General features: G+C 33.7%; 3 protein-coding genes across 3 annotated transcripts; 1 reads left to right on the forward strand and 2 right to left on the reverse strand.

Annotated features, from left to right (window-relative positions):
* Positions 1-2,880: 2,880 nt before the first annotated feature.
* On the reverse strand, positions 2,881-4,046 carry LOC138891950 (uncharacterized). The gene is made up of 3 exons (XM_070175640.1): positions 3,434-4,046; positions 3,220-3,326; positions 2,881-3,114 (listed from the first exon to the last, which is right to left on the reverse strand). Exons 1-3 carry the CDS (start codon positions 4,044-4,046, stop codon positions 2,881-2,883), a joined length of 954 nt encoding a protein of 317 aa, XP_070031741.1.
* A 24-nt stretch (positions 4,047-4,070) lies between these two features.
* On the reverse strand, positions 4,071-4,595 carry LOC138891951 (uncharacterized). The gene has a single exon (XM_070175641.1). The coding sequence runs from the start codon at positions 4,593-4,595 to the stop codon at positions 4,071-4,073; it is 525 nt and encodes a 174-aa protein (XP_070031742.1).
* Positions 4,596-9,087: 4,492 nt separating this feature from the next.
* Positions 9,088-12,509, forward strand: LOC104106671 (uncharacterized). Its single transcript, XM_009615266.2, has 2 exons — positions 9,088-9,374; positions 9,628-12,509. Exon 2 carries the CDS (start codon positions 9,814-9,816, stop codon positions 10,726-10,728), a length of 915 nt encoding a protein of 304 aa, XP_009613561.1. The 5' UTR covers positions 9,088-9,374; positions 9,628-9,813; the 3' UTR covers positions 10,729-12,509.
* Positions 12,510-14,671: the final 2,162 nt, after the last annotated feature.

Genomic DNA, 14,671 nt, shown 5'->3' on the forward strand with positions numbered 1-14,671 from the left:
ACATCTGTTGTATTTATTTATTAGTTTGATTAAATGTTAGGTTAGGTGTAAATAATTTTTTACTCCTAGAGTGACTTCTACCTTGAAGCTTCTCCCCCTCCCAATGTTGATGTATACTTTTTTTTTGATACATTGAAAAAGATTTAGTAAATTATTAAAATCTTTTATAAGCTACGACTTATATCTGCTATGAGAAAAAACTCTATTTCCGTGAGTCCACCTTCCCACATTAGTATATCTTCTTTATGTTTGTGACCTTTATTTGCCAGAAATCAACACATTAGTTTGTCTCTCTCCAAATATATTTAGTAGGTGGTCTTTAATAAGCTTGACAACAATTAGGTAGTCTCCCTCTATTTCCAATTCTTTTTTCTTTTGCTAATTTTAACCCTTATTTGATGCTCCATTATTTTATAATGAGGCTCCAAAAATTAATAGCCAGTAAAATATATATTTTTGTATATATATATATATATATATATATATATATATATATATATATATATACAAAAAAATATATTTTACTGGCTATTAATTTTTGGAGCCTCATATATATATATATACAAAAATATATATTTTACTGGCTATTAATTTTTGGAGCCTCATTATAAAATATATATTGTACATAATTAGTATATATTTTTTTTTATATATTTGGCTAGCAAATATAATTAGTTTTCTCGACCGGCCAAATTTGTAACTTGCCCAATCAAGAATCCACTTATTGTATTTTACAAATTGGATTAAGGGTGGCCCATAAAAATTGTAGTACATAATATTATGAAGTGGGCTAGTGTTAATGGGCTCGAAATAAGTTTCGCAATGTAAATTTTATCGGGAACTTTACATAACTGTCACAGTTTAAAAGAAATATTATAAATTCTTAGAATGAAATCTAATATTATAGTTCTGACAGGAAAAAAATTATATTTATAGCACACAGTTCCATTAAAATAGGAATATTAATTATTAATCCCTAAACATAAGCAATTTGAATGGAAAGTCAATAATTCTTTGTACAAAAATCATGCTTTCCCCCCCTCTTTATCTATTAGCTTTCCTTCTTTTTCTTCATCTTCTTAATTTTATTTTCTGCCGAAGTCAATATATTTTCTAAATTTGTTCCATTTGTTTTCTTTTTAATTATCTTTCTTAAGTTTTTTTCTTCCTTCTTCCTTCCTTTCTTTACATAAAGATCTTACTTCGATAATAATATATATTAATATATACAAAATACATATATAAAAAATATACATTGAATTAAAACATATAAAATATATTAAAAAATATACATAAAAAATACATCTTCAATTAAGATGACACTTGGAAATGTGAAATATACATAAAACAATATATATCTTAAATTTAATTAAGATGGCATATAAATATACAAAAAAATATACATAAAAAATACATCCTGAATTAAAATGGCACTTGACATATAAAATATATTTGAAATATACATCTTAAAATAAGATATCACTTCACAAATAAATATACAATAATTATATACATAAAAATACATTTTTGAATTAAAGTAATACTTGATATACAAAGTATAAAAGACGTATAAATCAATACATCTTGAATTTAGGTGGCATTCACATATGCATCAGATTTTCAAAAAATGGAGTGAAGAAGATGAATGTTGGAAAGGGAGAATGAAAATAGATAAAAAAAGTACTTCCTGTGATTAGTGAGTCAGTTAACTTATTAAATGTTGACCTTAATTTTTATAATATGCTAATAATGAAAAAAAATGCTCTTTATAGAATAAACAATAAACAATACTATTTTTTTAAATAATAGTTAAAAAAGGATCAAGCGTGTAAAAAAAAAAAAGCCCCAAATTCAACTATCAAAACTGGAGTTTGAATTTCTATGACCATTAGTACCATTTCTTGTTGCGTTAGTAAATGCTTTGACTAGATAAACGGTGAAATTCAGCGACAGTCAAACATAATTTGATTTCGAAAATAATTGCGTTGAACATGATAAAGTAAGAGCTACATATAATTAATCGTAAAAACTGTCATAAATTATTGGAACATAAAGTATTATCTATAATCACATTCAACTATGAGTAAATGTGAATAAAAAATCTATGAGTTAAAGACTCAAGTGAAGAGGCATTGAGAGGATGATTCAGTTACGCCAGCCTCATTGGGAAATCCTCATTTTCCTACAAGTCTAAAAATCTAATCCCAACTAAGCCTGTATTGATTCCAAGAATTTCTAGGTCTTTCGAGACGACTTCCTATCATGCAATTTTATGTCTATTCTATCTCTTTTTAATACCTTCTCACCATAGTTTCACACTTGTCGACCGGTACATAGATAAGAAAAAAAGGGTAGCTCATACAGAGCTAGACATTCTGTTTATTAAGTAGACAACAACTAATATGCAGTGACCCCAAAACTTAATAGGTATTTGAGCTTGAAATCTGATAGCCCTTGTGACTTCTAATATGTGCCTGTGTTTCCTCTCAGCTACCCCATTCTGCTGAAGAGTATATGCACAAGTTCTTTGATATATGACTCCCAAGTTTTTGAATAATTATTCACACACAGAGTTCACAAACTCTGTACCATTATCAGTTCTAATTGCCTTTACTGTTATATCAAACTAAGTTCTGACATAATTGAAGAAATGTTGAATTGAAACACATGCATCAGACTTTTGTTTTAGTAGAAACACCCAAGTCATTCTTGAAAAATCATCTACAATAGTCAAAAAATACTTGTTTTCATCCAATGTAGCAATTTTATAAGGCCCCCACAAGTCTACATATATTAGATCCAAACACATACTACTTTGAATACTGCTTGTAGGAAATGACAATCTAGCTTGTTTGGCACAAGGACACACTGTGCACTTATTTATTCTATTCTTATAGTATCAATATCTATAAGTAGTAACTTCCTAAGAGTCTGTGTAGACACATGACCACATCTTCCATGCCAGAGAATTACATCTGATTTGTCAGCTTCAATTGTGTCGTTTCCTTTTGTAGTTAAAACAGCCATTCTGTTCCTTTCAGCTGTGCTAGTATATAGTAGGTATAGGACACCATGCTCTTTACCAATCCTCTTCACCTTCCCAGTGAAGAGCTCCTAAAATACACAAAAATCAGGAAAGAATATTGCTGAGCATCACAACTCTTTGGTTAGCTTAGAAACTGACAGTAGATTGTACTTGAATCGAGAAACATAAAACACAGTTGTTATTGTGTTATTCTCTAATATAGAGCTTGATCCTGTATGAGTAACAGGTGTAATGTCACCATTTGGTAATAATACTTTCTTTGGATTGCTTGTTTCAGTTACTGTTCCCTCATCAGTAAATTTTTGTCAGACATCATATTGTTTGTCGCTCCTGTTTCTATAATCCACTGACTAAGACAATTAGAAACTAATAGAGTTGTATCAATACCTGCCACATTAGCTACTAAAGTGGAATTTGGTACACTGGTTTTGTTCAACATTTGAAGAATCTGTTCATACTGTGTTTTTGTGAGAGCATAGTTCTCAAGGCTTGTGTTTTCTATGTTCACATTAGAGCTTTGAGAACTACCTCTAGTTTTGACATAATCCTGCACATTTGTATTTTGTCCATAATTGAACACATGTAGTTGCTGATGATCTTGAGTAGTAGAGTGATTATTTTCTGGCATTAGATTAACATTGTATATTGCATTTGTGCCAGCATTCCCTCTTCTTTTGTTCTTTAAATCTGCAGGATACCCCACAATCTTATAACAATTTTCTTTGCTATGCCCCTTCATCTTGCAAAATTCACAGTACAAATTATAATTTCTTCTGAACCTTTGATTCTGATTTTGATTTCCTTCAACTTTCGAGTACATAGCAACCTCATAATTTTCCATCTGACTTGTAGGATTAGAGCCCAAGATTCCCGAGGTTGCAACAACAAATTTCTGCCCCCCATCACTTACAATTAATGCATATGCCTGATTTACTGTGGGAATAGGACTTCTCATCAAGATCTGGCTTCTAGCTTGAGAGTATGAATCGTTTAAGCCCATCAAGAATTGGTATAACTTCAACTTCTATAAATACACCACAAATTCTCTTGATTTTAGACAGTCACACCCAGGTGCAGGCACTAAAGCCTCAAATTCTTCCCATAAGTCCTTCAGCCTTGAGAAGTAAACTGATACAAAAGTTGTTCCTTGTGGCAGAGTTGCTATTTCCTTATGTAAATTATAAGTTCTTGATCCATCAACCTTGTTGAAACTCTCTAAAAGATATTCCCAAACCACCTGAGCACTCGATGCATACTTAATTCCTTCAAGAAGTCCTTTTGCCATTGAATTCATAATCCAAGATAGCACAATTGCATTGATATTTTCCCAGTGATTCCACATTGATTCTGAGAATTTCTCCTTCTTGCATGTACCATCAACCATACCCAACATATTTCTTCCTAGCAAGGCTACTCGCATAGACCTAAACCAGATGGAACAGTTCTCAATTCCAGTCAATTGAAACGAAATAATTTGAATATCACTTACATCAACTTGGGATAAGAAGGGTGGATGATTATAGTCAATCCAATTGTTGATTTCCAGCATTTTGATTCACTTGGTCACCAGTGATTTGAATTCCTGGTGTTTGGCCCAATTGTTCATCCAAAATCACCATTTTCTTGCTGACTCAAGATTTCATGAATTTGGTAATTGCAGTTTTGACAGAAGACAGCAATGAACAAGAAGAAAGTAGAATCTGCAATTAGGATCGGGACGTAAACTAGTTTTCTGAGCTTAGAAGCTCTGATACCATGTTGTGATTTATGGAGAGTTTACAGAGAAGATGTTAGGAAGAAAAAGACATAGTCACTGAGAGAGAGAAAGAGAGAGAGACGCAGAGAGCTAAATTTCTGTATATTGTCTTTTCTAGTGGAGGCTAATTACATATATTTGTATACTACTCTTGATTGTGTATATTTTACTTATTAACTAACTCTCTAACAACTATTAACGGTTAATAACCACTTTAGCTACAAAGACTAAAATACCCTCACATTATTTAACAATTTTGCATATGCAAATGAAAATATTGTAAACATTTATGATAACTAAAATCCAAGACTTTCCAAGGTGGACAAAGCGCCAAGGGGAAACCTTTGGGTCGACCCTCAAGACAGGGAGTCAGTTAGGGACCAATTCTCAAGAGAGACTTAGACACCTGTTTGATATCTTTTGTTTTTTTCGGCCTCTTCTTGATATATTATCTACAAGACCATTCCCCACTCTTTAGACCTGTAGCCTGTTTGACCAAGCATCTCCAAGCCAAAAGTATTTATTTTTTCAAAACAAATATATTTTTTTTTCAAAGTTGAAGTGTTTGGCTAAGCTTTTAGAGGGAAAAAAATATACTTTTGAGTAGAAGCAAAAGCAGTTTTGGAGAAGCAAAAAAAGTAGCTTCTCTCTACAAATACTTTTTTGAAAAGCACTTTCGAGAAAAATACACTTAGAAGCAGTTTTTAAAAGCTTGGTCAAACATAAATTGTTGCTCAGAAGTCCTTTTCAAATAAATTAGCCAAACACAAACTGCTTTTCACGAAAAAAGTACTTTTGAGAAAAAACACTTCTCAAAATAATCTGTTTTTTGAGCTTGGCTAAACAAGCTATAAACTTAGCAATGGCAAAAAGTGTTTCTATAGGCTATAGTGCTATACCCTATCTTTTCATCTCCCCTCCACCCAACCCAACCCCACTACCGTCTTTTCCACCTTAGTCTTTAGGCATATGATAAAGGCAGTTTGGTGCATAAAGAGTGTGCTATCTATAAGGCTCGAAAAAGGGTCGAACCTAATTAAATTAATAGTATTTACTCCGTTTTAATTTATATGATTGTACCTAATTTGATTTAGTATGAAGTTTAAGAAAAAAGAAAACTTTTAAAATTTCTAGTCTTAAAGCTTAAAGGGTAATACAAGTTTAGTGGGTTTGTAACATTTGTGTGGCTATAAAAACTTCTCGTTAAGGTTAAAATGAGTTAAAAAAAAATTAAAATTAAATTACTTTCAAAAATACCATTCTTTTTAAAATGAACTAATAAGAAAAGTATATCAGATAAATTTAAACGAAAGGAGTGCTTGGTTTTATCATGTGTTTCTACTAGAGATTATGAGTTTGGTAAAAGGTTAGACCACAATAAATTCATAATGAAAAAGAAGTATTTTTATATTTCTATAAGAGATTGTTTCTGCGATTTGAAGTTGTGATCTCCTCATTATACGACAATTGTTGGGTGTATAAGAATAAAGTCCCACAAGAATAGTGAAAAAGAAATAAAAGTTACTTATAAGGAGTTGGATAGTCTTAATGGTGTGAGGCCTTTTGCGAAAAACCATGGGAGCTTGGTCCAAAACGGACAATATCACACCACATTAAGAGTATCTTTGGGTTGTTTTAGCCTAACAACTAATATCAGAGCCAATAGTTTGGCGGGACTATGAATATAACGGAGGGTGGTGGTGGGGGGGGGGAGGGCTTAGTGCCTTTGCCCCTATACGAGATTTACGACCTTTACCCTTAGCTTTGAAGACGCATATACAACCTTGGGCTTCGTTGACGGTAAATACTCAAGATCATGTGGGTGCTACATAGTTAATCTCTAAATTAACTATGAATGGTGATGAGTCATGTAAAATTTAGTTCATGGGGAGATTGTTAGGTGTGTGTGAACAAAATCCTAGATGGAAAGTAGAAAATAAAAAGAATCAACTTATAATTAGGAGTTGGATACTCTTAATAATTTGAGGCCTTTTGGGAAAATCGTGTAGATTTGGACTAAACCGGACAACATCACATCATGTTAAGAATATCTTTGGTCTGTTTTTACCCAACAACAACAACTCACATTGTTCTAGCAAGATTTTTCTTCAATTTTATTTTAAAGGAGAATCAATCCTTCGAGAGAGTGCTTCTTGCATCTCTTTGTCTGCGCTCCAAGACAATATACCTTAAGTGAGATGGGACTTTCTTCTATCGTAGAATGTGTTTTCAGTTTCTCTATTGTTTAATTACCAAAGAGATAAAGTTTTCTTTGTTATCCACAGTCAACAAATGGATTGCATGATTTGTCGAACCAAAAAAAGGATTATTGAGAGCCATCAGATGGTGTACTATTACGTTGTTTCTGTTCCCAATAGTATGGGAGCATAACAATTCACATGTATCTCTAAAAAAGACGTTTGTCTTGATTAAGGAATGGTCGGAGAGTATTGGATTTAATCGAGACAAGATCGACTCAAAGATTGTATGGTAGGGTGCACATTATATTAATGGACATGGTAAGTTCACAATTTGACTAGAATTTAGGATCTAAATATGGCCATCATTTACCTTTTCAAAAATAAGTTGGAACAAAGAAAATATAGCTTCTTCAGAAAACCTCTCCTCTAAGAAACCTATTCTACCAATAATTGAAGCTTAAAAAGATTTTAGTCTATTTCAGTTAAGACACCAATGATGGGTGGTAGGGTGAACCTAATAGGGGATAGTGAAGTGATGAGGATGTAGTGTTACCGTATCAGGTTCATTTAAATCCAATATTTGAGTATAAATTTATGAGGGGAGCCTTGGAGCAACGGTAAAGTTATCTCCGTGTGACCTATAAGTCACGAGTTCGAGTTGTGAAAGCAGTCACTAATGTTTGCAATAGATTAGACTGTCCACATCACACCCTTTGTAGTGCGGCCCTTCTCCGAGCTCTGCGTGATTGTGAGATACCTTATGTACTGGTTTCCCTTACTTGAGTATAAATTTATATGAAAAGATCTATAAAAATTGCAAGAAAATAACAAGTTTGAAATTAAACCATAATTTTAAACTACGATAAGTCTAATACTAAAATCTTAATAATTGTATCCATAGAACTTAAATCATGAATCTGATTTAAGTAATGTTTCAAAGTGTCCATCTTTCCACGTCCAAAAGAACATATGTTCTCAAAGCTTTGGAAGCATGTTATAGTGTCCCCTATTCAGAAATCCATGTGTTTTCTTCAAATTAAAAATTAAAGACTACTCCCTTTTAAGTGGATTCCAATTCCTCATGTAAAGCATAGATTCCATACATCCTTGGGGTGAGTTTCCCTTTCACAAACCTAACGAAGAAAGAAAAAAAATATTCTATTAATGCTTACAACGTCTATCACTATGCCTTAATTCCAATCAAATTGGGTTCATTTTTGTGAATCTTTATAGTGTGGATGTCGTTTCATTTAAGCTTGTTACAATCCCGTGTTCCATTGTGTTAGGATCAAGCACTTACTATCATGTCAAAAGCTATAGTTGATAGCAGAAGCGTAATTTTATTTCTTAACCAAGCCCATCAATCAAGCGCCATGTTCAACCATGACTTCGACCAAGGCCATCCTAGCCCCCTCGTGGGCCTTACCATAGGCAGGATTTTGGCGTTACCCAACAATTTTCACTCCCAACACCTGCCTCATGCATCATGTTGCTATTGGAAATCTAACCCGTGATTTTGGCTATGATACCACTTGTTAGGATCAAGTACTTATCATCATGCCAAAAGCTATAGCTGATAGCAAGGGCACAACTTTATTTTTAACCAAGTCTACCAAGCAAGCGCCATATTCAACTATGACTCCGACCCGGGCTACCTCAGCTCCGTTGTGGGCCTTGCCATAAGTGGAATGTTGGCATTAACCAACACATTGTAACATGTGCGTAAATGGGTACGTCTTAACGTATTTTTATTGTATTAATTAATAAGGATTTATCATAAATTGATTAGTTTTACGTTGGCTATTAACCTACTACAACCCTCCACATTTATTTGATTCCTCTAATATAAGCATGCTAGGCTGAATTAATTTTAATATTTACAAAGGTTCATAATTCAACCAGTTAAAATCTCTACCAAAGCAATGGGCTATGCTTCCTCAAACATAGCTTGTTTTAAAATTACTATTTTCTGCTTACCAACATTCAACGGCAAATTAATAGATGTTAGACTAGTTAATTAGAAGATATTTCTTGTTTTCTTATGTGCGTGAAGATATCTTTCTATAGATAATGGTTACACCATATTGTTTTTCTCTCTCTCTCTCTTAAAAGAACTCTCTCTACAACGTTTCTCTAACGACTCTCTCTGCTGCGCGTCCTGACCCTGCTCCACTAGATGGAGCCACCAGGAGGCCTCCGACCGGCGCATATGGAAGAACAAAATCAACCTAAGGGTGAGACTACTCACACGAATGAGAATTCCTAGGGAAATATTACTATGCTAAGATGATTACATCTCCGTCAAGTTCTTCTCCGAATACCTTCCGTCAAGAGAAAGGGAATATGATAGCAAGACAGAGAACCCATAACGGTATGCCTGATGTTATTTTCAAAGCTTTAGATTACTATGGTATTACGGTAGAATTATGTAAGTACTCTATTGTGGGAAAGTTTCTTAGACCTTGCCCCCAAATTGACCAAATTAGGTCTAGATTCAAAGAAATAATCTCTCTAAAGGGTTTAGTTAGAATTGGAGTTTTTGATAACCACCATATTTTTATTGATTTGTTTAACGAGGATGATCTGTTTGGTTCTGATGGGTTATTAAAATCGATGGAATGCAGATGTGGTTGCAAAAATGGTCTCTGGACTTCAAACAAGAGGAGATTTTACCTGTTGCACCTGCATTGGTGCTCCTGCCAGGTTTACCCTTCAATATGCATGATTGACACTACATTAAGTAACTACTAAGCTCTGTAGGTACTCCTTTAACTCTAGATGCTGCTATAATTGGGAGAACACGACCTAGCATGACCAAAATTCGAGTTGAAGTTGATCTACTTAAACCTCTGCCACAAAGTGTTTTTGTTGGTCAAGAGTATGAGAAATCTCCACTCAAGAGTTACACTCAAATATTGGAGTACGAGGGGGTTACTAAATATTGTAAGCACTGTAGAAAGATAGGCCACTATATGATCAGTTGCAGGGTTCTTGAAAAGAAAAAAGCTAAACACAAGGAGGAAGGTGAACGATTAGAGTTGGAAAAGGAAACACAATTGGACAATGGGATGGAAGCTAGCAAACAATCTCCTACTGATGACAGGAAGAAACAAAACTCTCCAAGCTTGGAGAGTTCTCAAAACCAGCATAAGGAGAATAGTGAGGAAACAAAAACTGTTAATACCAATGAAAAGAAAGTTATCAAGAAGAAGAAGACTAAACAAATGCCAAAAAAGAAAAGCAAAGTGCTCTTCAAACATATTCAAAGAAGTTGCAAAAAGAAACCAATAACTACCTCTATTGCAAAGCAGAATGAACACTCTAAGCATGATATAGGAAAAAATATTCTTAGCCCTGTTAATGATGGCAGAGAACATCACCTTGATCAAAGCAATGAGATTGAACTCAATAATGATAGCATAACCAAGGAGAAGGCTTCTAATCTAAACAAGGAGCATCCAGACCAGATTAACTCCAGACATGATACCAATCAGGAAGGCAAGATCACGGAGAAAAATAATATTAAACAATACTGTTGTGATTCAAACTCATTAATTGTTCCTACTGAAATAAGGAATCAGCCTGGATTGCAGTTGGTTATGGACCTATACAGGAGCAAGGAGAATGGAGACAACAATAATATTGTAGAAGACAATAATGACAATCTTCTGATGGTTGAACATACTGACAGTCAAAATGAGATGAGATATGAGAAGACTGACTAGCAAAATCAAAATGAAAAATACCAACACATGACAAAAAGAGGAAGAAGTGAAACCAGAAAAAGTGGTAGAAGGCATAGAAACAAAACCCAACCTTTTCTGAGAAGGAGCCAAAAGGAGGATACCACCCCAAAATGTTCTGATGATTAGTGATATTTTCTGGAATATTAGGGGGGTTAGATCCAAAATATCCATTCACATACTGAAGAAATTGATCGACATTAACAATACTCAATTTGTGGCTATCTTCGAACCTTTTAGTACTAAGGTAAAGGTTGATGGCTACAGAAAATTCCTTGGTTACCAACATTGTTGTTTCAACAGAAATGATCAAATTTGGTATTTTGGAATGCTTACAATTCCACAAAGATCATTACTGATAGTGATCAACATATTACTATCAAGATGTATAAAGCTATTGGCAATTAAGACATTTGCATTACTCTAGCATATGCTAAATGCAAGTCTTATGATAGAAAGGACCTTTGGTCTGCTCTAGAATAAGACAATCTTGTTGTGGATGTCCCTTAGTGTATTGGGGGTGATTTTAATGTTATCTTGGATCTTAATACATAACTAGGGGGTAAGTCACACAGAATCCATAGAAGCTTCGATTTTCAAACTTGTATGGACAACTGTGGGGTTACTGATATTGGGTATAGTGGTTCTAACTATACTTGGTGTAACAACAGAAAGCCAGGCAAAAGAATCTGGAAAAGGCTAGACAGAGTTTTAGTTAATAACTTGTGTGATCAACCTTTTCAAAAATGCTCCATTAGGCACCTAGCTAGGACTGATTCTGATCGTAGGCCTCTACATATGAAGAATCTGAATGGCAACCAACATCATATTAAGTACTTCTGATTTCTTAACTGTTGGGTGAACCAAGAATGTTTCTTTGACATTGTCAAGTAAGTTTGAGGTATGAATGTGATGGAAAATCCTATGTGGATCCTTCAATCTAAGCTTAAGGCACTCAGTAAGAGATTGAGTCAATGGTCTCGGAATGATGTATGGGATATAATTGAAGCACTCATTAGTTGGGAAGAAAGACTCCAAGATTTGGAGGACATTGATATTGAGAATAACTCTGAAAAGAGTAGAGAGGATGTCAACAAAGCTCATGCTCAGTATATCAGATGGCTAAGTTTTCAAGATTATCTACTCAAACAAAAATCTCAAAAAAAATGGTTGAAGAGGGAGATAATAATACCAAATATTTCCACTCCATTTTAAGGGAAAGAAGGAGAAGGAAACAGATTATAGAATCAAAACTAAACAATGGTAAATGGATCAAGGGGATGAAGAGATAGCCAGAAAAGTTGTTAACTACTTTCAATCCTTATTCAACCTTACTCTTCCGGCCATCAATCTTTCTACTCTGGATTGCATCCCATTTTATATCTCTGAGAAAAAAAATGCTACGCTAAGCAGAATGTCAGATGATAAAGAAATCAAAGAAGCGGTCTTTAGCTTGAGTGCACATAGTATTGTAGGTCCGGATGGCTTCAATGGTACATTTTTCAGAGTTGTTGGGACATCATCCATAAGGAGGTAACTGCCTTTGTGATGGAATTCTTCAGGGGAAATTTTTGACTAAATTCTACTCTCATACATGTCTTGTTTTAATTCCTAAAGTTGATAACCCAGTACATTTGCTGACTTTAGACCAATTAGTCTTTCCAACTTTACTAGTAAGATTATTTCTAAAACTATTTCTATTAGATTAAATACCCTTATATACAAATTAGTTTTACCTAATCAAAGTGGATTTGTTAAGGATAGATTGATTTCTGAGAATGTCTTGCTTGCTCAGGAAATTATTCATAATATTGTAGATATTAACAGAGGTGGTAATGTTGTGATTAAGCTTGATATGGCTAAAGCATATGATAAAATATCCTGGAATTTCATCTATCACTACTAGAAATTCAGCCAAAATCGATCGTAGTCGATCGACCGACTTCGATAGGTCAAAACACCGTCCGAAAAACCGACTGAAGTCGGTCGATTTTTTAAAATATTTTATTTTTCAATTTTTTTACGAAACCGACGAACTTTGGTTGGTTTGTTTTGGCACATAAATGTGGAAAACTATTTTTGTGTCCCGCAAAATTATTTTTCAATAAACTGATCAACTTTGGTCGGTCTTTTATAGTTTGTCATTTTTTTGGCGCAAAAATACAAAAAACTATTTTTGCGTCCCGTAAAATTTATTTTTCAATAAATCGACCAGCTTTGGTCGGTTTTTTATTTAAAATAAATTAAAATTAATATTCAAAAAACTGACCGAAGTCGGTCGGTTATTTAGGCCAGTCATTTTAAAAAACCAATCAATTTCGATCGGTAATTTTACTTTTTAATAAAACCGACCGACATCGGTCGGTTATTTTCGCGCGAAAATATAATTAAAGAGTATAAATGAAATAAAAGACATTCTTAAAATAAAATACATCAATGGTCTAGTAGTAGAATAGTATCATGCCATAGTACTGATCCCGATTCGCTTCTCAGATGGTGTATTTTTTTAATTACATAATTAAAAATACCGCCCGACTTCGGTCGTAAAATACTGACCAACTTTAGTCGGTTTTTCGGTAATTTTTTCGTTTTTGGAATTTAATTGACCGATCGAAATCGGTCAGAAAATACCGACCAACTTAAGTACCGAGCGAAATCGGTTGGTTGGCTCTACCGACCATACGATTACCTACCGCCATGAATCGGTCAATTTTCAGTCAATTTTTGCCAATTACCGACCAATATGGTCGGTTTTGATAGTATGTTTTCCCCCGTTTTTAGTAGTGTATGCTTTTTTAAGGAAGTTTGGTTTCTCTGATATATGGATTTATATGATTCACAATCTTATCTCTAATATATGGTACTCTATCATTTTTAAGGGTACTAAACATGGTTTCTTTTCATCTTCTCAAGGCCTCAAATAAGGGGATTCCCTATCTCATTCTTTATTCATAATAGTTGCTGAGGTCTTGTTTAGATCTCTTAATTCTTTGTATATGTATCCTAATTACACCCCCTTCTCCATGCCTGCTAATATCCTAAAGATTAAACATTTAGCCTATGCTGATGATATAGTTATTTTTTGTAGTGATAATTCTACCTCTATTAAGCTAATCGTGAAATCAATCTCTCAATATGAGAGGAGTTTTGGTCTACTAGTAAATAGAGACAAAAGTTTTTTCTTAACTGCCCCTAACATTGTTGCTATCAGAATCAACATGATTAGAAATCGCTCTAGTTTTATGGATAAAATTTTTTCTCTTACCTATCTAGGGTCCCCTCTTTACGTGGGGAGGAAAAAGATAGAATATTTTGACAATATGCTTACCAAAATTGTTAAAAGGCTCAATGACTGGCAGGATAAGTTTTTATCTCATGGTGGCAAAGTTGTATTGATCAAAAGCCTAGAGATGTTACCTTAACCTGGGTGTTCACCTAATGGGTTAAATACATTAATATTATTTTATTGATCGGGGTGTATTATAGCTCTCAACTCTAAGTTACCCACTCAAGCCCAAATGGGTATCAAGCTAAATAGTTGATATGAGTTTAAGTTGGGTTCTCACTATCTCTAGTTCAAACCCTTTAGTTAGACTAATTAAACTCTTAATTAGCCCAATTTCTTGTTAGCCAAGTTTTCCTAGACTAGGTACCTCTTTCTCAAGTAAGAACCAAGTCAAATAGGCATGAATCAATGTTTGCAACCATCAATTCTAAAATTAAAGCATAAACAAGGCTAAATAATTAACACCCAATCATAAACAAGCATTAAATTAAATACCCATAAGGTTTACACACTAGGGTTGGGTTACAACCCTAGTAAGAGTCTAGCTACTCATAGTGAAAAATAAAGAAAACAAAGAAGAAATACTAATTAAACACATAATCTAAGATTAAAATGATAAAATATGATGTTTAAATCCCA

This window comes from Nicotiana tomentosiformis, chromosome 5 (assembly GCF_000390325.3).
Source record: "Nicotiana tomentosiformis chromosome 5, ASM39032v3, whole genome shotgun sequence".
In the NCBI taxonomy this organism is placed as follows: Eukaryota; Viridiplantae; Streptophyta; class Magnoliopsida; order Solanales; family Solanaceae; genus Nicotiana; species Nicotiana tomentosiformis.